The sequence below is a fragment of the Heloderma suspectum genome, chromosome 7 (genome assembly GCF_057233095.1).
Source record: "Heloderma suspectum isolate Gila_16-S chromosome 7, 16-S_ref, whole genome shotgun sequence".
Lineage (NCBI taxonomy): Eukaryota > Metazoa > Chordata > Lepidosauria > Squamata > Helodermatidae > Heloderma > Heloderma suspectum.
This window is the reverse complement of record NC_139464.1, coordinates 117895682-117920315: the sequence shown is the minus strand read 5'-3', so window position 1 is coordinate 117920315 and position 24634 is coordinate 117895682. Positions and strand designations below refer to the sequence as shown.

The window sequence follows — 24634 nt, the reverse complement described above, 5'->3', positions numbered from 1 at the left end:
TGACTAGGTCAAGTAGTTGTCAGCCGCAATCCACCCTGAGCCTGCAATAAAGTTTCTGAAGAGATGCTAAGGGGGGGGGGGGGTGTCATCTAGTTAACACTGGTTTTGTATAATTAGTAGTTTTTTAAATAAAAGCATTACTATTTGTTTAAATTATTTCCAGAGGGGAGCAATGTTAGTCTGTTGCAGCAAAAACAACAAAGAGTCCCGTATACCTTAAAGACTAACAAATCTATTCTTAAAAATGTAGGGTTTACAGCTGCCTGCTACTTTTGTCTTCCCAGGGGTCTTAGTGGCACTGAAGCCTGAAACCATCACATCACCTGGCACAGCCCAGTTTGAATGTCTGCAACACCTCCTCCTCCATATGCCTTAAAACTCTGACCATGGAGATATCCTGACTACAACGTCCAGTCAGCTCCCCCCACCCACCCCGAACCTGATTCTTGTAACATTTTGCCTGATGAAGAGATCTGGGGTGTCAAAAGCTTGCACATTTTTTTGTGATCTTTGAGTTGGCCTAATAAAGGGATGGATTTTGGAATAAATATTGTAATCATCATCATCAATACACATGGCACTTTATGAAGTACAATAGACTAGGGCCCTTCCCTGAGGAGCTTACAGTTTCACATACAACAGAGGGGAAACAACAGTGGAACGAAAGAGAAATGGGGGCAAGCAGGAGAAGAATATGCATTTATTTTAGTTACATGTACACTGACTTAGGGCGCAATCCTAACTAGATAGGCGGCCGCCTCTGACCTCGGAGGAGACCGCCTATTCAAAGCAAGGCAGGAGAGGCACGGGGGATCGTTCCCTCCAAACCTCTCCTGCCTTGCTATTTTTCCCTAGACAGCCATTTTCAGCTATCCAGCGGTGGGGGGGGGGGCTGACTGGGAGAGGAAGCTGCCATACAACACATTGGATGTGTCGTATGCGCAACTTCCCTCTCCCCGCCCCGGAACGCCCCCCAGCCCTGCCTCTTTTCAGTCGCTCCACGCTCCTCTTGCGAGTGCGGAGGATGGGGATTCTCCGCGCTGCCTCCGTTTTGGTTCCCGAAAGTGAGCATATCCTATGGCCCTCTAGACAGTGTCCAGCGGCCATAGGATTGCTCTCTCCGTTACAGTAGGGTATGGGTTCCAAGGGGCTGTGACAAAAGCCTAATGGAAACGATGAGTTTTGAGGAGGGATGTGAAGAAAGAAAGAGGGTGGAATCATGGAGGAGTTCTGGGAAGCGGTTCCAGGCATAAAAGGCAGCAAGGGAGAAAGGGTGGAGGTAAGTGAGGGGAAGGAGACCTTCGGACACCTAACAGTGATGGTGCTGGAAGACCAAAGTCAAGTGCAGGGATATAAGAATGGAGAGATACTGGGGGAGGGCAAATGGGGGCTTTGATTAAGGACCAAGTTCTTGTGCTGGATCAAGGAAGAAAGTCCCCATGTGGTTAGGGTGACAAGAGAGGTGAATGGTTTGGGCAGCACAATTCTAGATAGAGAGAGGGGAATGGGCATCTGCTGGGATTTTTCCAGGGGGAGGGGGGCAAAGTTGCCCAGCAGTTTGTAGTTGTAATTCGCATGCATAGCGCGCACCACTACACCTACCCTATGCACTTTTCTTGTGTGTGCTCGTTGGTGCTTAGCATCATATCCTGTGACATTTAGAAACCTACACGGAGTAGTGGAAGGTCCTGGGAACTGAACAGCACTAATGCAGAAGAGTGATATGTTGAAGAAGCATCATGAACTCCAACAAAACTGTATTTGGAGTGAGGGATAAACACACACACACATAGGAACAAGAGACACCCCCCCCCAATGCACAACACAGTACAACTGTCTTAAGAATGTCGTATCATATACTTTATGGCATCACTGCCCATATCATAACACTGACAACTTCACATGATTCGCCCTATGAGTTCCTCCATCTTGGAAACATCGTTGAACACTCTCTAGAACAGTTTTAGACTGCAACCCCAGCATTCTGGACCACTGGCCATGCTGTCTGGGGCTGACTAGAGTTGAAGTCCAAAACATCTGAAGGGCGCCAGTTTGGGGAAGGCAGCTCTAGAGAGTAGCAGTGGAGTCTGTGGGGAGTGTCTTTAGCAGTGGGAGGAGAAATGAGTCTGCTTGATCACCTGTTAGGATTATAGAGGAACCTGGATGATTTGCTTTACTTTTCACATAGCTATCAGCCACTTTTTACATCAGCTAACAATACAACTTTTGCACACCTTGAATGTTGAGCTACAGTAAAGTTCTTTTGGAGTTGCATATTTTTCCTTTGTGCATTTTGTGTATGGTTGCACATTTTTTTTTACAAAGCTCCATTCCGAGAGTGGCAACAGCACCTTGTGACCTGTTTCATTGTCTGGAGCTCCCCAGTAAACCAGGGAGCCTTCTGGGCTCCACAGTACCGAAGAGTTCTGCTCCGGATGGATTGTTTCCATGGCCCTTTGCACTTCACTGTTCCACAGTGTGACAAGGGCCTCCACAGAATCGCTGGCTCTGGCTAATGAAAAATCCCCCCGGGAATTCAGGAATCGCTCGGATTCCAAAAGTCTCCAGGGGCGGACCATCTTAATGTGTCCCCCACCCCTGCAGGGAGGGACTGGCCCTGTGAGACCAATGAGTTTAATGAATTCAGGATCATGATGGGTGGGGAAATCTAAATAAAAACATACCAGACAGTCCAGCCACAGTTAAGCACTTTGGAGTCCTGCTTATTTCAGTGGGAGAGGTAAGGATGTACTCAAATCCCCCAACACTGAAATCAATGAGACCTAAAAGCACTTAACTTGATCTCTAATCTAGGATCTGCTAGCTCTTCTCCATTTGAAGAATGTAAGAAAAAAAAAGCTTCACTGTGTGTATGTGTGTGTGAAAGGGGGTGGGGGTTGCAGGGCACTGATAGGAATCCAAATGGAAAGTGTTAAGTATTTTCCAAGCTTCCAAATTGGATTTTCCCCTAACAACTACTCTCTCCAGGGACATTAACAGCAAAAGCAAGCCCTGTTTCTGAACCGTGGCAGCTGTGCCAACAGAGACTTTGGCACTTTCCCTTGAGACTTTCCCTTGAGAGTTGGGTTTCCCAGAAGCAGAGTTACACACACAGCTACTAATTGAATAAAGATTATTAATTACATGGAGCCCAGTCCAAGAGACTGATTGCTTCTGTAGCCATTTTTTTTTTTGTTCTAAGCAAAATGCCGTAATTAGGAGGAATTCCCACTTTTAATTAATCAGTTAATACTGATAACACTAAAAAGAAGCAATATGGTCTTGTCTTTACTAGATGTCTGGAACTTGAATTAGCTGAGTAGACTGAACAACAACAACAACCCTTGCTCAGGAATGTTAACACCTCTGCATGCAACGGTGGATGAACCTCAAACATTTTCGCTAATCTACTGATGTTAGCAATTAAAAGCCCATTCAGCATCAGCCAAACATTTGCCTTGGTCTGAAAAGTCAGGGAAGGATATTTGTAAGCCCCTCTTCCCAAGATCTCAACTATTTCTGCTCCAATTGCTTCAGCATAATGTGCAAATCAAATGCTATTTTAATATTGTATTTCCAGTATGACTCCCGCTTACCTAAAAAGTGTCTTTTGGAACAACTGCAAACACCAACACAAAATTCTTGGGTAAAATCTGTAAAACACATTTTATATAACTATGGCATTAGTACAGATGTTTTACCCTCTTCTAACATTGACAGAGTAAAACAGGTCTACAAGGAAAGAATTTCCCTATATGCACGACGTCGAGATCTACATTCCATCTCTAATATGTTATACTTGACCTGGTATCCCCTGTATAAAACAATGTATAGCTTGAAGTGCTACTTCACCCTGCTTACTGTTGTTCTCCTAACAAAATCATTTACAGCCCTGAGAGTACAAAGCATGCCCTTTGTTTTCCTGGAAGGAAGATTTTAAAAAGTTGTATTCCATCTACGACTTTGTATATGCAAGTCCGGTGAGGTTGAGGATATTAATCACTATCTCCTTCATTGCCCCCTCTATGAGTCCCCAAGAGCCAAATTCCTCCAGTATACTCTTAATTCTTTGGAAAACAGATCCCCTATGGAACAGGTTTGCTCTTTGCTGGCAGGTAATGATGACTGTATCATGCTACAGGTTTCCAAATTTGCTTGTGCTGCCAGGAAGCTGAGGGCAAGGCATTTAACTGCTCTTGCCAGCCAATCTTAGGGGAAGGCTTGTGCCTACGGTATTGTTCGGCGGTGTGTGTGTCATTTTCTTGTTTTTAATATTTTAATTTCCCCCCTTTGTATTCTTACTGTAATGTATTCTATCTGTTTTCCTTCTTTTTTTTTTTTGGTTTCTTATTCATGTAATTTAATTGTTATTTTAACTTGAAATTGTAATGGCCTTTGGCTTTAAACAATAAAAATTTGTACTTGTACTCGTATTTCCAGTGAAGGACTTCAGTTGAGTGAGCAACATATGCTTGGGCAAGCAAAGGGCTGGATGAGCCCGATCTCGTCTGATCTCGGAAGCTAAGCAGAGTCAGCCCTGGTTAGTACTTGGATGGGAGACCGCCTGGGAATCAGGCTTCCTGCACTGAGCAGGGGGTTGGACTCGATGGTCTTGTAGGCCCCTTCCAACCCTACGATTCTGTGACCTGGGCAAAGCTTTCCAACCTACAAAATTTAAGTAAAATTATTCATGCCCTGTATCAGTACCATAAGTATGTTAAGTGGGACACTAAGCTCAGAGATCCTAGCAACAAAATGGTACATACACAAATCATGGCTGTATTGCCAGTGTTGTTGTGTTGCTGTTGGCTTAATTATGTTAAAATCTTCAGCGAACATAAACACTGGTACAAAATGAACAAATGGCAAAATATGTGAAAGTTGTTCACATGAAAAACATGTCAAAAATTATGTTGACAAGGCAAAATCAATCCCTTCATGTGTGGACGTTGCACTAGGCTTCCCTAGAAAAAGTAGTCTACAGGATATCTTGGTGCATATAGTTGTCATTGTTTGGAGTGTGGAAGGTTTATTTATGTATTTATTTATTGCATTTATATCCCACCTTTTTCCCTCCATAAGGAACCCAAGGCAGCTTACATTATCCTCCTCCTCTCCATTTTGTCCTCAGAACAACAACCCTGTGAGGTAGGCTGGGCTGAGAGTCTGTGACTGGCCCAAGATCACCCAGTGAGCTGCCATGGCCGAGTGGGGACTAGAACCCGGATCTCCTGGCTCCCAGTCCAACACTCTAGCCACTACACCACACTGCTTCCCAGTGTGACCTAAGACAGCTAAGATATTGACCTAAGACAGCTATTTCCCTAATAATATCCTAACTTGATTAGTGAAAGGAGAAACCGGAGTTCGAAAAACTAAAACACTTGCTTATCGAATAATTTTTGCGTTAAAACTATTCAAGGAAAAGATTGTAATCTTGAAAGGATTTTTTTAATGGAACAAATTCAGAAACAGTAATTGTTTAAAATCTGGTGGTTGCCGAAAATCTGTAGTAACTTCAACACTAACATTTATCCAGTGGCAGTTGGTGACTCCAGTTCCTGAGAGGCATTGATTCCAACCAGCCAAAATTCTAAAGATGCTATCCATGGTGCTCATCCTTATCTCAAAATGGGTTCAGCACCTTGGATAATAGTTTTAGAGTTTGGGTTGGTTGTAACTAAAACCCTGAATGGAATCACTGCCCTTCCGGAACTGGAGTCACCAGCTGCCACTGTGTTGATCTCAGTCTGAGCTGTCAGTAAAAACACCTTGTCCACTCCAAAGTATTCTGCCTGAAAACTAAAGGCATAGTGATACAAGGTGACTTAAGAACAATTTATTCTACAAAATTATCTGTGGACTTGAAATTTACTTACGAACATTACCTGGCTGAACTTAGAAATGCTAGAATCAAACGTTGTTCTTCACTATACAGTCTACAGTTATGGAAGAAAAATGATTTGATATTCCATGAGATCAGACAATGTATCTGGAAGGCTCAAGACTGAGCTCATTATTTGGTGTAATGTACCATTCTATCATATTTGTAGAGTCAGTTTCCTGGGCACCTTTTAAAGAAGAATGCATATTTGGCCTATGAGTTTTTATGTCAAGATTTTATGTTTGGAACCATCAAAGTAGCCAGATTTAGCAAAGTTAGGGATGCTGGAGAAGTCCGCTGTGGACCCAAATGAGGTCAAATTCCCAGGAATCCAACCTCCAGATTCTGCATCAGACTGGCATCCCCTTACCTGGCCCGTCCACCGCAGTATGCGGGGTGGCTCTCCGGCTGTTTAAAAGGCACGATAGGTTAATGGCAGGTGCCATTAGCCTATCGCAGGAACATTATGGCTGTAAATTGTGTAGTGCACAGCATTTGTGACTGTAAAGCACATCCTTCTATGTAAATTGCAGTGTAAAAGGCCACAGTTTACCTAGAAGGAAATGCTTTATGGTCGTAAGTGCCGTAAACTATGCAATTTTAGTCCATAATTTTCCTGCGATAGGCTAATGGCGGCCACTATTTATTTATTGCATTTATATCCCACCTTTTTCCCTCCATAAGGACAGCTGTCCTTTTAGACAGCTGGAGAGCTGCCATGTGAACTAGGGCGGATGCCCCAGTGCTCCGGGTAAATCCGTGGGGTCCTTATTGGCCATGATTTCCCTGCAGCGGAAAACCTCCCCGGACGGGACATCAGGGGATTCGGCCATCCCTATGCAAAGTATCAGCAGATATCTATATGACTACTTTGAGGCAGATGACAGATTGTAAAGGTGATGAACTTCAATAACAGTATAAAGCAATATTGACATGTACTTCCTTTTAAAAAGGTTTTATATTTTTATTTGCTAAACCAAGGCACTTGATCTCTGTATATCTTCATAAATGGTTGATGAGAATGACTAAATATGTATTTTTCTCCTCCATATTTTGATGGCCCTTTAGCTCACTCAATGAACAAACTCAGCTGAGCATAACTTAACAATAGGGATGTATGGATTTACTATTTTAGAATCAGATTTTTTTCCAGTCCCCCAAGTTTGTGCAACTTCGCACTTGCAAAAATGTGCAAATTCCCCCAAAATGTGCATCTCCCCCCTAAAATGCATATTTTCATTCTTTGGCCTATGGGGGAAATAGGTGTTTTTCAGCTGGTGTTTTTTATTTTATGTATTTTTCCACAACTAAATTTGCATAAAATTCCAGAAAGTAAAAAACAACAACACAGTCTGCAAGTCCACAGAATCCATGTGACTCGGGAAAAGCCGGTCCACTGTGGAATTAATGGGTTGGATTCATAGATATCCAGTTGCGTATTTCTCTGACATCCCTACTTAACAACCCTGGAGAGGAAGGACACAAGGAGCAAAAAGACCCATACTGTAAAGGATTACCCACCTCTATGGTCAACCAAAAAGTAAGTGGAAGGTTATAAAACCCATAAAAGGGCACTGATATAGAGCAGACAATCTGCAATCTGCCTCCCTAGCTGTTATGTCCTGAATGTGATAACATTAGACATCTTTCCTAACATATGTTTAGAGACGGTTCTGAATTACTTGCCCTATCATTACACACACAAAGGCAGGACAAAGGTGAGGGAAGATAATTCTGTTCCGCAGCAAAAACCTACACTTCCCTGATGGAAATCATGGATGTATGTGCAAGCTACTAAAGTAGAAGCTGAATTTCAGGAAGAAAATAATGTAAGCAATTTAAACATGTGAAGAAACTACTAACCCCTTTTTCAACATTAAGGGCACAATCCTATGTATGTATTGACAGAATAGAGGCCTACACCCCCAGCATGCCCCATCCAGCAGTGCTGGGAGCTGTAGGCCTTTTCTCTGTCTAAACATGCACAGGACTGCACCTTAAACTTTGCAGTTAATTCCCATTTAAACCCATCTCTTCCTACTTCGATACAGAACCGTGCTGTACCTTCCTTGCAGCTCTAAGTCTAATTAAAAAGAAAATAAACTTTCCCTAACAGGTTTATAACACAGCAGAGCTTCATTCCCAGAATTGCCCATTAAACTGTTCACCCACAGAGGTCAGGTTAATGAAACAATGCTTATTATAATATGCAGAATGTCACTGAAAACAAATCCATACTTTAAAGAAATAGGAGTTCTTACCAGGAAACCATCAGCATACTGGAATTGAGCTCTGGAGGGGTCTTCGGCTGTTGGGCTCAGAGGTTTAGGGTCAGACAAAGAACGCTGCATCACCTTGGCAGATTTTGGGCTCAGCTGAGGAATCGTGGTGACATCAGCATGCAGAACCTTCTGAGGACTAATGTCTTCGGCAATAGGCTTTTCATAGGGTACAAAGGCTGATTCTATAACTGCAGCCGGAGAAACAGGTGAAATGGGAGAATAGAGTACTTTGGGGGATTTGGGAGGGGAAGGGGCTACCTGAAGTGTGGGTTCTGGTCGGAGATGGGATGAATAACCTATTTCTAATGGTGTTGGGCGCTTTTTATCTTTCGGAGGTGAGGTGGCTGCGTGGTATGGGGGGCTCTGGGTGTCTGAATCTGTTTCTGTCTGACATCCCAAACTTCCTCCTTTGTATGTCTTTTCTGGAGCTGAAATGTGTTTTATTATTTCTATCTTTGTATCCAACTGGGCCCTTACTGATGGGGTCCTTATTGTTCCTACAGGCTCTGTTTGTACAGAAATCTCTGCCACAGTCTGCACTGCAGTACTGGAGACTTTGGAAAATGGCTTAGACTTGTCCACCTCAATGGTACCTTCATATTTCCCCACACGAGTCTTCCTCCTTGATCTGTTGGTAGGATCCCATTCATCTTGGTCCTCATCATCTGTCTGAACACTTGTATCAACACTCTTTTTAGTTCTCCGTCTCCTGTCTGCATAGCCCATGTCTGCAGTGTCCTCATCATCAGTTTGAACGCCACTCTCCACGATCTTTTTAAGACACCTGGACTCTTCTTCCATGGTTTCGCCAAGTTCCTCATATTGGCCACGCAGCTTTGGCATGGAGCTTCTCTTTTTCAGCTGTTTTTCCTCTTTCACATCAATATCTTTAAGAGACATCTCTGAAACAGAACCTAGCATGCCAGGCCTGGGAAGGTATTGAGCAACACCCTCTGACTGAACAGTGTACCAGGCTTGGCTCTGTGGAATTTCAATCCCCAGTATGGCAGATGCAGTGGTGGTAGCGTCATCACCAGTCCAAAACTGGCTGTTGGTGGCAGCATACTGACCTTCGAGCATCACTTGATCTGTGGTCGTTTGTGGGGACACAGTTCCAGAAGGGTCATAATTATACTGATAGATCTGGTGTATTTTTTGCTCTTCTAAGTGTTGGTGGAGCTGCCGTTGAAGCTGCTGGATTTGTTCCATGTGAACCTGCTGTTGAGCGAGCGTTTCCTGTCTCATCATGAACTGAGCCTGCCTCTCTTCTTCTTGCTGATACAGCAGGTGGTGCTTCATAGAATGCAGTTCCTCCAGCTTTTTTTGAACCATGAACTGCTCCTGTTCTCTGAACCTCTGTATTTCTTGACGCTCCCATTCCAGCTCCTCTGCAAAGCGCTGCTGCTTCAGTTTTTCGAGCTCTAGAAGCTCACGTTCTAAATCGAGATGCTGTTGTTTGCCTTCTTCGGGGGCAAGGAGGAGTGTAGCTTCATCCTCAATTACATCTGCAAAGGCTTCAGAAGCTGTAGTGAAGACAGGCATCAAGTCGGTTGGCTCAGTGGTAATAGCGTCCAAAGGGAGAGGTTGCAACCCTGGCTCAATGTCAATGCCAGTCATTGCATCTTTTTCCATTGTCAAGAAATCGTATGATCTTGGAAGTGCCTGGGTCTGTTGCAGATTTGAAAATGAGGGCATTGTGTCAACTGTGTGAAGAGCAGCCAGGTCTCTAACCGAAGTACTGAAAATAGAACCAGGCTGTGTAGTGATAGCAAATGTAGATGGGACTGGAGTTGCAACTGATGAATAAACAACCCCATTGGATGATCTTAAAACACTTCCAATGCCATATGGCGATCCTAGTGATGACACTATTCTTGCCTGGGAATACTGAGGCGCACTGATCCCAATGCCAGAAATCACTTGCCGAGTCTCTGGGTAAGGACCAGTAATCTTGCTTGAGTAATCCATAATTTCACCTGAAATTACAGGGCAGAGTTATAGTCCAGTCCCATAAAACAAAGCCCTCGTTTGTGGATTCTGAAAGCCATCCCATAAAGGTGAGTTAAATGAGTGGAAAAACAGGGGGAACTGCATGCAAATCTCCATCTTAATTTTCTACTTTAGCTGTGCAGGGGGAAGAAAAAAAGCATTTTCTGAACATGCAGGCACATGCAGGCATCTCTTTGTGCAAAACAATTTATGTAAAATGAAGAAACAAAAAATTCACGTGTAAATCCCAGCATTGTTTGCTACACTGTCCAACAGAGCTTAACAAAAAGGGGGGAAATAAAATAAAATAAAAATAATTCATCCTGAAATGAGATGAGCAACACCATTACTATATTTCAAAGAAAGATCTGATGCCTTGTCATACTGACCTGTCGTTACTCTGCCAGAGGTTAAGTCTACGGCTACATCAGTTGCCCCAGCTTGGTACTCAAATGTATTCTTGCTTTTGTACAGAAAAAGTCCAGCTTCTGATAAATTGGTATCTGACATTGAAGGTTTCATACCCCCAATTCCTCTATAACTATAGGACCCTGAGCGGTCATACTGATAGTGGTCATCTCTGTAACCAAAACGATCTTCAGGTAATGTTGTTACAGGTGCTTGAGCTGTACAGCTCCTGCCAAAAGGTAATTTATAAATCACATCACAACAAACAGCCCTTCTCCCTGCAGTCAGGTCCACAGGTTTTTCATCATCTTCTATTACAGTGGTAACAAGGCCCGAAGTTGTTTCATCCATGGCCACCATAGTTCTGTGGGATTTTGTGGTGCTGAGGTCAACTACTCCACTCTCCATTGATTCATGGGCAGTGGAAGCATCAGTCCAGCCATTGGTTATGCCCACAGGAGGTGCAGTAACAGGCTTTGTAGTAGCCCATGTAACTGCATGTGCTGGAGTACTAAGGGACAGATTTATTGGCACTTCATCTCTGTCTGCAGAGAGTGCCTGGCTACCTGCTACTCTAGGTCCAGGCTCAAAATGTTTTGATGTTGTTAGCTGCAGTGGAGTTGTCATTGCATGCCCCAGATCTACAAGACTTTCTGTACTTGTACTATAACTTACAGTAGCTGTGCAAGTCACTATCGTAATTGTTTCAGAGAGTGGAGCTAAAGAGGGATCGGCTGTTGATGCAGTACTAAGATTTATGATAGCTGGTTGAACAGTGCTTACTGGCCGCCCAGAAGTGTCACTTGTCATAATTGGCCTTCTCACATCTGCAGGAGCAGCTGAGAGGTCCATACAGCTGTCTGTCCTTTCAATGTCCATTTTTGTCAAGGTGCGGAGATCAATAACATCGCCAAAGACGTGGAATCTTCCATTCTCTCTATATCTGGGTGGTTCTATTATATGTGCCGGCTCAGGGGGTATAGTTATGGAAACACTACCTAAACCGTCATTTTTTACCAAAGACACCGTAGTTCTGGCCACCTCTGTTGTTATGAACTCAGTTGCTGAACCAGGGACTATCTCAAAAATTGACCGCGCAGTGATAGGAAGAGAAGAAATCGTTTGCAGAGCACCTGGAACATACTTGCTTTGACCAGTTATGCTTTGCATTTGCAGAGCACTCATAGATGGAGTGAATAATGACTGTACAATTTGAGGAGCCTGTTCCTTAGGGGGTGATCCTGAAGGCCAACTGGTAATTGCCTGGCTGGTAACATACTCTGTTGGAGTTCCAGGTTCAGAGGGCAATGTGATAACAACATAGGTTTCCTGAGAGGATTTGGACAATCTTGGGGAAGATTTATTAGAATGTGGAGACAATGGGGATGTAGGGGAAGTCAACTTGTACTCAGCAGGGGAAACTAAGTTCAAAGTCATACTGCTGGTTAAAGGCAAACCTGTTGGTTTTGGCCATGTTTCTGCTGGTTTATGAACAGTTGTTGGTAACTGAGGAATGGCTGGTTTGGGGGCAATAGGAGGCTTTATTACTTCAGCAGGTCTGTGAGTGAACACAAGTCCTGCTGGAATTGAAGCTGGTTTGGGTGGGACAGGAGGAGGTGTCACCGTATATATTTTTGTGACAGGTGGCCCACCGGTTTTTGTGGCAGATATCGTCTCTACAGTTTTGACACTGCTGACAGATGGTACCAGGGTGGGAGCTGTGGTCACTGGCACCTTAGCTAGTGGCTTCTTTTTAGGATAAATAGGTGGCTTAGGCAGAATAGGTGGTGGAAGTGGTGGAGGGGGAGGTGGTGGTGGCAGAGATGGCTGAGCAGGAGGAGGAGGAGGAGGCAGAGATGGCTGAACAGGAGGAGGAGGCAGAGATGGCTGAGCAGCAGGAGGAGGAGGCAGAGATGGCTGAGCAGAAGAGTCTAAAGAAGAACTTCTGAAAAATGAGGATGCTTTGTATGTAACAGTGGGAGCTGAAGAAGTTGCAGATGGCAACACAGACACAGTAGAAGTAACAGAGGATAATACTGGTGCTGGTTCTGTAACTGGAGCTGTAAATGTAATTTTCTGGTCAGATATAGCATCTGTTAATCCTTTTGTCATTATGCTAACAGGGACTCTTGCCTGTTCATTTTCATAAAGCCCCTTCACAACATCAGACTTCGCCACAATTTTTCTTGCTTTGTCATCTTCTGGTGGGAAAGTTTCCAAAGCAGCGGAGACAGAGACAATGGGCTTGGGCTTTGCTTCTACAGATGCTGATGCAAATGAGTCAATTTCAGACAGAGAAACTACAGCCTGATCTACATGAACTACACTTTTCGCTACAAGTGTCTCCTTAGAGGGTAGCACAATAGGTTCAGAGCTCTGTTTTGTGGAACTTATAGGAGCCTGGGTCACTAAACTGGTGCCTTCAGAATCCGATAACTTGCTAATAGAATCCACTGTTTCTATGTAACCTGAAGTCATTCCATCTGGCCCAGCCACAGGTGAGGAACTACCAGTGGTGTAAACTGAAGATGTAGATGATGTAAGGGAAGATGTATCTGAAGGTAAAACAGATGTGGCACTTTCTGAGGCCTCTGAATATGTCAATATGGATGTTTCATGGGAAATGATTTCGTCAATCTCCCGGGCATAATCTGTGAGATATTCATCTTCTGTTTCTTCAGTTGTAAAGTGCTGAGTAATTTTAACATCCGGAATGGGAAACACTGCAAAGCTCGCTGAAGGTGTGTCTGACACTGCTGAAGTAGTGGTTGATGTCAGTGATGAGCTGTCTATTGCCTCTCCAGGTGTACTTGTCTTTGTATCTGAGACGGAAATGAATTCAGGAGATGGTTGGGTAGGGCTGGAACCTGGGGTCAACTGCTTTCTTTGCCGCTTCATAAGTTCCTCATAAGCAGCATCTGCATCCAACAGCTGCTTCTCATCACTTGATGACGGTACCACACTATCCAATACAATTATCTCATGACTTTCGGGCATGATGTAAGAGCTAGACACAATATCTTCTTGAGGCATAATTGAATGCAAAGGCTCTATCCTATAATAGTCTTTTTGCATGCCCATAGATTTTTGCATAGGTTCTCCATATATCTCATCTGGAGGCTCCGTTTTTTTCTCTTTGTCTTTCTGTTGGCTAAAGTCATCACCTTCATCTTGCTTTGTTATGAGGCTAGCCTCCATAGCCCCATTGTAAGCATCTTCTACTAAAGATTCATAAATGTAGTCTTCTATTAGCATGCCCCCATATAAAGGCTCTTTTTCAAACACTTCATCTTTTTCATTTGCATCTGGAAATGGCTTGGCTTTGTGGGAAGTGTGCAGGATTTCTTCATATACCTCTTCAGCACTTTTTAAAGTCTTTTGGCTGCTGTCGTCTCTGACAAAGCCAACAGGCTGCTCTTCTGTAGGAGAATATAGCGAGACAGCTGTAGGCAACTTATAAACCTTCTGCACTTCGATTATTTTTTCTGGACTGATTTCAAAAGCTTCCGGGTCTGACTCAATACTTGGTGAATATTCAGAACAGGAAGATCGATGTAGTTCTTCCATTTCTGCTGCCTGACGCAATTCTTCTGTTGGAGAAGCATCCTCAATGGGAGAAAGATTACTTGGTGGTGTCTTTGGCCGTTCTCTTCTTCTCTGGGCTCTAAGCTCATCCTTGTCCTTCTTAGATTTTTTGCTAGAGCTCTTCCTTTGCTGTTGCTCTAGTTCACGCTGTTTCTCTTGTTCTTTTAGCAGCTCTTCCTCCTCCCTTAGTTCCTCTTCTTCAGAAGAATCTTCAATAGTTGGAAGAAGAGGACCATGTGTCCGATGTCTGGCTTTACGCTGTTGTTTACTTTCTCCTCCCATTTTTTTGTGACTGGGACTGCTGTCACTGTCTTCATCAAGGGAAGACACAGACGTAGGAGATGTACCTGGAGTGAAGCTGGAGGCATGCAAACTAGAAGATCCTTCTCCCCTTGACCTATCCTCTGGTGAGTCAGTAAGACTCTCCATCTCTAACTCTGGTTCTTCATCAAAATATAGACTTCTCTTTGGCTGTTCAGATTCCTCAGAATATTTATTTGTTATTGTACTGTTAAGTTCTATAGTTTTAAAACGACGAAGACCTCCTCCTCCAGTTACAGTAATTTCTTCACTGTCCTGACTTTTTGTTTCCCTGTACTTTGGTTCTGGGCTTTCATCAAATGTCTCATCATCGTCGTCATGCCAGGAATGGCGTCTGCCAGCATCCTCTTCATAGCCTGCACTACTTTTGCGTGTCATCCTCTTATGTTTTCCACTTATTCCTTTTTTACTTCTAACTTCTTCCTTCTTCTGACTCTCATTGGTACTGATTTCCTTCAGCTGATTCCTGATGAATTCATCATCTTCAGAACCTGAAGCGTCTTCATCAGCACTCATCTCGATGATCTGTTTTCGAATGAAATCTTCATCATCACCTGAACCTGGGCTGTCTTCTGGTTTATATTCATCACTGCTTGAAGAACCAACACTAGCCCGTCGTTTTCTCTGTGGGACAGGTGAATTCTCACTTTCACTGCTATCATCGACGGAGTCATAACGTTGCCTTCTAGTTGATGCATCCTCTGTTGTCTCTGCCTGCTGTCTGTAACCCTTCCGAGATGCTACAGTTTGTTTACTGCCTTCTTCAGGAACTCCTCTACCATTTCCGCGAATATTTCGTTTTGCCAAATCTTCTTCATCCGAACTGTAGGATTCTGGTGTGATTGGCAGTGGCTTTGTTTTATGTGAGTCTTTTGTCTCTTCACTATAAACACTGTAAAGGTCTTTGGTCTTTCCAGACTTCTCTTCAGCAAAAGTACTTGCTTGAGCTTCCAAAATTGACAAGACAGTGCTTTCTAGCTTAGCAAGATCAGAGGGGCTGGTTGGGCTGCTTTCCTGTGAAAGAATTTCTTTTTTACAAGGCTCTTTCAGCACATCCTTTTCATCGCTTTGAGTCAGACTGGGAATTTCACCAAGTGAACTTGAGATCCCATCAGATGAGTATCCAGTGTCACTTAGACCTTGTGGACTTTTTTGCTGCTGTGAGCTTGATGTGTCTGATTTATCATCTTCTTTCTCCTGAAATACATATGCACACGTTAAGATTCATCATGTCAGGGTAATTAAATAATAGTATTTACCTACCACGAACAATACTTGTATGTATGATGACTATGATAAAGCATTATTTTTTAACAAAAAGAGATATGTTACTCTAGAAGTGGGGAAATGCTCTACTTTAGTTATCTAATGGTATTTAAACAATACAAAATGCCACTTAAATCATGACTTTTCCAATTAAATGTAATTATGCTTTCTGTAGCAATTAATTAGGGATGGCAGAGAATTCTGCCACGGATCTTGGGGAGGCCGAATGCCAGTGCATTCGGCCCCCCGAAATCTGTGGCGCAACGGCCTGCCCCCCGCCCCCCCGTGGATCCCCCCAGGACGAGACTTACCTGGGGCGGACCTTCCGGGCGGCGGTGGCGGCTCCAGCGGCTGGTCTTCCGACTGGCTGCCGCCGCCGCCATTTGCAGTTGTTGTTGTTTTTTTTTACACAGATCTGATAGGCTACGTACGTTTTTACGTAGCCTAAAACGTCTGGGTAAAAAAAAAAGAAAAGAGGCATACGCAAATGGCAGCGGCTATGGCCGCCGCCATTTGCGTTCCTTCTTTTGGGCTGTCTTAGTCTACGTAAATAATTACGTAGACTAAGACGGCGAAAATAAGGGGAACGCAAATATTGCGTTCCCCTTATTTTCGCCGTCTTAGTCTACGTAATTATTTACGTAGACTAAGACAGCCAAAAAGAAGGAACGCAAATGGCGGCGGCTGTAGCCGCCGCCATTTGCGTACGTGGGTTGTTGTTTTTTTTTACCCAGAGCCCTCCGTGGCTGGAAATCGGGCTGCAGACGGCTCTGGCCTGACTGGGCCTGGCCAACTGCTCCGTGAAGCTGCCGTGGAGCACAGCCGGCCGTGGAGGATTTTAGGGGGGAGGAACGGAGCACCTCCCCCCCATCCAGGATTCTGGGGGGAGGGACGGAACGCCTCCCCCCCCCATCAGCATAATCCGCAAAAGGTAAGTGATTTTCATACATCCCTACAATTAATTCAGATGCAGTTAATTTTGGCATGACTATATGCAGCGAGAACAGGAAAATAAAAGAAAACAAATGACTACCAGTGGTGCATCTGTTTATAAATTTATAGATTTTAAAATTTCCTCTCTTCCTCATATATGTAAACATATTTTAAAATGTTAAACATTTTGGAATATAACACCAGCTTCAGTCACAAATAAGAGTATGCTACAATACCACTTATAGCTGAGACAACCAAATAGGAACAGGTCAAATGTCAATGAGGGAACATGGATTAATAGGAAAATAACTTATTTCAAGATGTTTCAATAAGATTTTTAAAGTGTGATATTTTGCTTGTTTATTTGAAAGTAAATCACACTATATTCAAATGGGATTACTCACTTTGGGATTGTAGCCTTAATTAGATCCAACTGAATATGATCAGTGCAAATTTTGGTGTGACTATTCAGAAATAAGTAGGAATATTCAAGTTGCCTGAAATTATGAGTTAATCTGTTCATGCTGGCATGTTGCAGTGAAAGAAGCTTGGACATGGAAGACCCATGATCAAATTCACCTCAGCAGTGAAATGCACTGGATGGCTGTTGGCAAGTGATTGCATTTTAGCTTAACCTATCTCAAAAAGTTACTCTGTTGATGATAAGGATGTGGAGTGTAACCCAATGGCATAGGTTGGGGAAGATAACCAAATACATTTGGCTTTTAAATACTATCTTAAATTAAAGTGCTAATAATTGATGTGCTTTAATTAAAGTAGCAGTAATCTACCCCATGCATCCTTCTTTTAAGGACCTAGTTTGTTGCCCTGATGGATGCAGAGACGTTCTTGACAACACGAGAACAATTGTGGTAAAAGATTAGAAATCAGCATAGGACGGTGCTTGCAGGGGTCACATCACAGAAACTCCTCCGATAAATTTGCATTCCTCTGAAATTGTCCAGAATTATTGACAAGAAGATCAGTAACGATGGGCAAGCTTTCTGAATGACAGCATCTCTGCCCTTATTGATCTTCCCTTGCAATGTGAAGGCACAGGAAATTGTTGAGCAAGTTCTAGAACACTCTTAAGTTTGGCTGGGGCAACAGTGAGGGTTAATACATCTCTGGTACCCAATGCAAAGTTAGAGTGCACCCTATAATATTCCCAGAATTCACAGCAGATGCACAGTGGTTCCACAGCAGAGGGATTCAGAGCCAGCTCAAGACATTTTGTTGCCTGAGATGAAGGATGAGATAGCAACCTCATGCCCGCCCCTGCATTCTATGTACAGAAGCTGATTGGACTTGAAGTTGAATGCTCCCTGGGCTGTGCCTGTTCACTCAGGCAGTGGCCTTTCCCAGCAGTGTTGTCTGTTGGGAGAAAGTGAGCCAGCCAGCCAGCTCAGTCTAGAAGCAAGGAAGCACTGCAAGCCCTGAGACACCAGCTCAGTAGAATGGAGCAGTCCTGGGGAGGGGGTGGTGGTGCTCAGGGTGAATAGCTGGGGTATTCTGCCACCCCCATTCCCAGCACCCACCAGCTCAGGTGCCCACCACATAGTAGGGTCAGCCTTGTGTGGAAAGGATTCCCTGAAAGTTTAAAAACTACTGATGCACTGCATAGGGTCATGCTTTTTGAACACCGTCCTGGTGTCTGTCAGATGAAGGTTTAAAACATTTCAGTAAAGGTTTAAAAACACTTCAGTAAAATAAATAAATAGGCCATATAATATTATTTAGGGGAGGGCTGCTGCAGAAAAGGTATGGTGTCATTGGCTGGGCTTTGAGAGTGTTCATCTGCCCCACCCTTCTCTTCAGGTACTTAAGCCTCTAGCATGAGCTGAAGGGCAAGAGCAAAAAGGCTCTCGGTCTCACGGCCTGAGGCTCTCAGCCGTAGGGATGTACGAAAGTCACTTACCTTTTAGCGAAAATGATTCGAGGTGGGGGGAGGCGCTCCGACCCTCCCCCCGAAATTCTGGCCGGGGGGGGAGACGCTCCGTCCCTCCCCCCCCCGAAATTCTGGCTGGCCGGCTCTGTTCCGCAAGGATTCTGCAGAGCCGCTGGCTGGCTTCGCCAGCGGCCAGACATCCGGCCGCTGGCTAGCAGGGACGCAAATGGCGGCGGCCGTAGCCGCCGCCATTTGCGTCCCTGCAGTCAGCCGTGATAGACTACGTAAATGTTTACGTAGCCTATCACGGCTGATTTAAAAGAAAAAAAAACGCACGTATGCAAATGGCGGCGCCCATGGGCGCCGCCATTTGCGTATGTGCGTTTTGTTTTTTAAATCAGCCGTGATAGGCTACATAAACATTTACGTAGCCTATCACGGTGTTTTTTAAAAATCTAGCCGTGATAGGCTATGTAAATCTTTATGTAGCCTATCACGGTTTTTTTTTTGTTTTAACTGGAAATGGTGGTGGCAGCCGGTCGGAAGACTGGCCGCCGCCGCACCGCTGCCGGAGCCGCCGCCACCAGGAAGATCCGCCCAAGGTAAGTCCTGTCCCGGGGGTGGCGGGGGGGTGGCAGACCGTTCCGCCACCGATTTCGGGGGGCCGAATGCGCTGGCATTCGGCCTCCCTGAGATTCGTGGCGGAATTCTCTGACATCCCTACTCAGACGTGGATGAGAAGCCGTTAAAGAGGAGCTGCTGTTCTGGGAGAAGAGCAGAGCTGGAGGAGAGTTTGGAGCAGCAAGCAGCTACTGACACACAGAGCCACAGTTGTGAAGAGAACAAGAGGAATACTGATTTTAGTGTTATTGACATATGACTATCTGACAAGAGTTCCCGGAGTGAAAGGACTCAGCTGCCAGGTTCAGTCTGAAGATATATTATTCCGTGGGGAAAATCTGTCTCTGTGTAAGAAAAGCAAGATTTCATACTGTGTTCTCTGTTCTGTAGAAAGAATTCTTAGTGTTGGCATCAGAAACCCTACATTTCCGAATAAGGATTTTTTCAGGTCTGAAATAATTGCTATCTGTACAAACTAAAGGACATACAAAAGTGCCTTCTTTGAGACAGCCCACTGGTCTATCCAGCCGGGAATTGTTAACAGGCATTGGCCCTCTCAGCCCTCTCAGAGGTATTTCCCAGCCCTGCTGCTTGAGGTCCTTTTAAACTGAGTTTCTGGGGATTGAACCTGTGAACTTCTAGATGCAAATTTCTCCTTCCTGACAGATAAACTGTTTCTTTATCCATCAGAATTATACAATGGCACATGTTCATTTTTTAATATAGTTTCTATCATAGGCAAATGCTATTTTGGGCTGCATTAATAGACGCATTAATAGAAGTGTAGCTTCCAAATCACGTGAAGTACTAGTTCCCCTCTACTCAACTAGGGATGTACAAAAGTCACTTACCTGTTTGCGGATTATGTTGATGGTGGGGGGGGAGGCGTTCCGTCCCTCCCACCGGAATCCTCGCTGGGGGGGGGAGACACTCCGTACCTCCCCCCCGGAATCCTCCGCAGCCGGCTGTGCTCCGCGGCAGCTCTGCGGAGCAGCTGGCCAGGCCCGGCCGGGCCAGAGCCGTCTGCAGCTGGATTTCTGGCCGCGGAGGGCTCTGGGTAAAAAACAACAACCCAAAACCGCGTACACAAATGGCGGCGGCTACGGCCGCTGCCAGTTGTGTTCCTTATTTTTGCCCTCTTAATCTACGTAAATATTTACGTAGACTACGACGGCAAAAAATAAGGGACGCAAATGGTTTCCTTTTTTTCCTGCCGTAATAGCTTACGTAAATATTTACATAGGCTAAAACAGGGAATCAAAAAGGGACGCAAATAGCACCCGCTATGCTATTTGCGTTCCCCTTGATTTTCGCCATCATAGTCTACGTAAATATTTACGTAGATTAAGAGGGAAAAAATAAGGAAGGCAAATGGCGGCGGCCGTAGCTGCCGCCATTTGCGTACCCATTTTTTTTTTTTAACCCTGCCAGCCATGATAGGCTATGTAAAGATTTACGTAGCCTATCACGTCGTGTTTTTTTTTAAACCTAGTCATGATAGGCTACGTAAATCTTTATGTAGCCTATCACATCTTTCTTTCTTTTTTTTTTTTACAAGAGTGGAAATGGTGGCAGCGGCTGCCGCCACCCGGAAGATCCACCCCAGATGAGTCTCGTCCCGGGGGGGATCCGTGCGGGGGCGGGGGGGTGGCAGGCCGTTCTGCCACGGAGTTCGGGGGGCTGAAAGCACTGGCATTCAGCCTCACCATGATCCGTGGCGAAATTCTCTGCCATCCCTATCAACACTGGTTAGGCCTCATCTGGAGTACTGTGTCCAGTTCTGGGCACCACACTTGAAGAAGGATGCAGATAAACTGGAGAAGGTGCAGAGGACGGCAACAAAGATGATCAGGAGACTGGAAACAAAGCTCTATTGTCAGAGAATTCCGCCACAAATCTTGGGGAGGCCGAATGCCAGTGCATTCGGGCCCCCGAAATCGGTGGCGGAACGATCTGCCCCACCGCCCCCCCGGGACGGGATTTACCTTGGGCGGATCATCCTGGCGGCAGCGGCTCTGGCGGCGGTTCGGCAGCGGTTCAGCGGCAGCGGCTGCAGCGGCCGGTCTTCCGACCAGCTGCTGCCGCTGCCATTTCCATTTAAAAAAAACAAAAACAAAAAAATGTGATAGGCTACGTAAAGATTTACGTAGCCTATCATGGCTAGATTTTTAAAAAAACACCGTGATAGGCTACGTAAATCTTTACGTAGCCTATCATGGCTGATTTAAAAGAAAAAAAAACGCGCGTACGCAAATGGTGGCGCCCATGGTAGGCATGGTGGAGAATTTCTCCACGAATCTCCGGGAGGCCGAATGCCAACGCATTCGGCCCCTTGAAATTGGTGGGGAAATTCTCCGCTGGCCCCCTGCCCCCCCGGGATGGGACTTACCGTGGCCGAATGTCCCTCTTGGTGGCGGGTCCCGGCGGCGGTTCGGCGGTGTTTCGTCGGGGGCGGCGGCCGGTCTCCCGACTGGCTGCCACCACCGCCATTGCAAAAAAAAAAGTAAATTAAAAAAAACAAACACACACCCGTGATAGGCTACGTAACGATTTACGCAGCCTATCACGGCTAGATTTCCAAAGTCAGCCATGATAGGCTATGTAAATCGTCACGTAGCCTATCACGGCTGAGTAAAAAAAAAAAAGCGCGTACGCAAATGGCAGCAGCCCATGGGCGCCGCCATTTGCGTTCCTTATTTTGGCATGTCTAGTCTACGTAAACATTTACATAGACTACGGCGAAAATAAGGGAACGCTATTTGCGTTGCCCTTATTTTTGCCGTAGTCTACGTAAATCTTTACATAGACTAGACGTGTCAAAATAAGGAACGCAAATGGTGGCACCCATGGGAGCCATTTGCGTATGCGCTTTTTTTTTCAAGGTCACTCGTGATAGGCTACGTGACGATTTACATAGCCTATCACGGCTGACTTTGGAAATCTAGCCGTGATAGGCTACGTAAATCGTTACGTAGCCTATCACCGGTGTGTGTGTGGGTTTTTTTTACTTTTTTTTTCGCAGCTGGGTAGACGGAGCGCTTCTACCCAGCCTGAATTTCGCCGGTGAGGTATGGGGCGCCTCCCCCCCCTCGCCTGATCTTCGGGGGGAGAACCGAAGCGCCTCCCCAACACCGCGAAGCAAGCTTCGAGAACAGGTAAGGGACTTTCGTCCATCCCTAGCTCATGGGCACCGCCATTTGCATTCCTTCTTTTGGCACGTTTTAGTCTACATAAACATTTACGTAGACTAAGATGGCGAAAATAAGGGGAACACAAATAGCGTAGACGCTACGCTATTTGCGTTCCCCTTATTTTCGCTATCTTAGTCTACATAAATGTTGACGTAGACTAAGACGTGCCAAAATAAGGGACGCAAATAGCAGCACCCATGGGTGCCGCCATTTGCGGACGCAGGTTTTTTTCTTTTAAATCAGCCGTGATAGGCTATGTAAACATTTACGTAGCCTATCACGGCTGACTGCAGGGATGCAAATGGCGGCTATGGCCGCCGCCATTTGCGTCCCTGCTAGCCAGCGGCCGGATGTCTGGCCGCTGGCGGAGCCAGCTGGTGGCTCCGCAGAATCCCTGTGGAGCGGAGCCGGCCGGCCAGAATTTCGGGGGGGAGGGATGGAGCACCTCCTCCCCCCACGAATTACCCCTGCGAAAAGGTAGGTTACTTTCGTACATCCCTAATGAGGAGAGACTGAAAGAACAGGGCATGTTTCGCCTTGAGAAGAGAAGACTGAGGGAGATAGGGTAGCGCTCTTCAAGTACTTGAAAGGTTGTCACAGAGAGGAAGGCCAGGATCTCTTCTTGATCATCGCAAAGTGCAGGGCATGGGATAAAGGGCTCAATTTACAGGAAGCCAGATTCTGGCTGAACATCAGGAAAAACGTCCTGACTGTTAGAGCAATACGACAATGGAACCAATGACCTAGGGAGGTGGTGGGCTCTCCCAAATTGGAGGCATTCAAGATGAAGCTGGACAGCCATCTGTCAGGGATGCTTTGAGTTAGATGCCTGCATTGAGCAGGGGGTAGGGATGGGGGAGAATTTCTCCCCGAAACTTCAGGGGGCCGAGTGCCAATGCATTTGGCCCCCCGAAATCGGCGGTGAAATTCTCCGCCACCCCCCCGCCACCTCCCCGGGATGGGACTTACTTTTCAGGAATGTCCCTCCCGGCGGCGGGTCCCGGCGGCGGTTCGTCGGGTCTTCGTCAGGGGCGGGGGCGGCAGCCGCCATTACAAGGAAAGTTAAAAAAAAACACACCACCCCCGTGATAGGCTACGTGGCCTATCATTGCTGACTTTGCAAATCTAGCCGTTATAGGCCACGTTAATCGTTACGTAGCCTATCACGGGGGTGTTTTTTTTTTCTCCCCGCGGCTGGGTAGACGGGGCACTTCTACCTGGCCTGACTTTCGCTGGCGAGGGATGGGGTGCCTCCTGCCCGGCCTGAATTTCGGCCGGGCGAGGCGGGAAGCCTCCCCCCCCTCGCATGAACTTCGGGGGGAGAAGCGAAGCGCCTCCCTCCCACCGCGAAAAAAGCTGCGGGACAAGGTAAGTCCCTTTCGTACATCCCTAGCAAGGGGTAGACTCGATGGTCTTATAGGCCCCTTCCAACCCTACTATTCTATGATTTCTATGATCTATATCTGGGCAGCAGGAAGTTCATCAGGTTAATTCATTACAGTAATTGTAATTCAATATGCAAATGCTAATAATGTATATGATGGGATTCCTATAACTAATTAATACCCATTTATCAAGTATCCATTTGTTTTTCCAAGCAATAGTTTTAGGTTAATTTTATCTTCAGTACGTATCTACAGAATATTGCATGTCCTGAAATATCATAGCAACTTTTTTTTTTAAAGCAAACAATTTCGATAGTATTTACTGAGACACTACCTCTTTATTTTTGCCCCTGCAGAAGATACAGCTCTTAGATGCAAGTTCCAGTCACTCAAGAGGAGGAATGCTGCTCTCCATGGAGGAGATAATGATCTGATGGTGCTGTAGGTGCTACTTGGGATTCTATTCTCCATCATATTTGGCAAATCCCTCAAATGTTATTTATTTGATTTGTATTCCACCTTTCTACCAAAAATAACACTCAAGGTGGCTTACAGTCACTGATAAAAGCAATAAGCAAATACATGAAAACACAATTTAAAATTCAACAACAGGGTAAAAACAAAATCCAGCTCAACAGATCTGCTTACACACCAAAGGCCCACTTGAATAAAGTGGTCTTTGCCTGCTGGCAGAATGATGGCAGAGAGGGAGGGAACCTAGCCTCCTTCAGCAGGGAGTGGCCACCAAGAACGCCCTCTTTCTCATTGTCACCAAAGGTACCCCTGAATAGGGATGTTAGAGAATTCCGCCACGGATCCCAGGGAGGCCGAATTCCAGTGAATTTGGCCCCCTGGAATCTGTGGCGGAATGGAGCAACCCA

The 24634-nt window shown here is 45.4% G+C and overlaps 1 protein-coding gene across 2 annotated transcripts in view; it reads right to left on the bottom strand.

Moving 5' to 3' along the window:
- PCLO (piccolo presynaptic cytomatrix protein) overlaps positions 1-24634 on the bottom strand; it is a 424050-nt gene that overhangs the window by 192798 nt on the left and 206618 nt on the right. Inside the window, exons 4-6 of one of the 2 annotated variants that reach the window (XM_084811198.1) lie at positions 10545-15666; positions 8146-10142; positions 5385-5387 (exon numbers count right to left, since the gene is read on the bottom strand). In XM_084811198.1, the coding sequence (XP_084667324.1) occupies positions 5385-5387; positions 8146-10142; positions 10545-15666 (7122 nt within the window). The remainder of the gene's footprint in view (positions 1-5384; positions 5388-8145; positions 10143-10544; positions 15667-24634) is intronic. The other variant, XM_084811197.1, reaches the window with a different exon arrangement.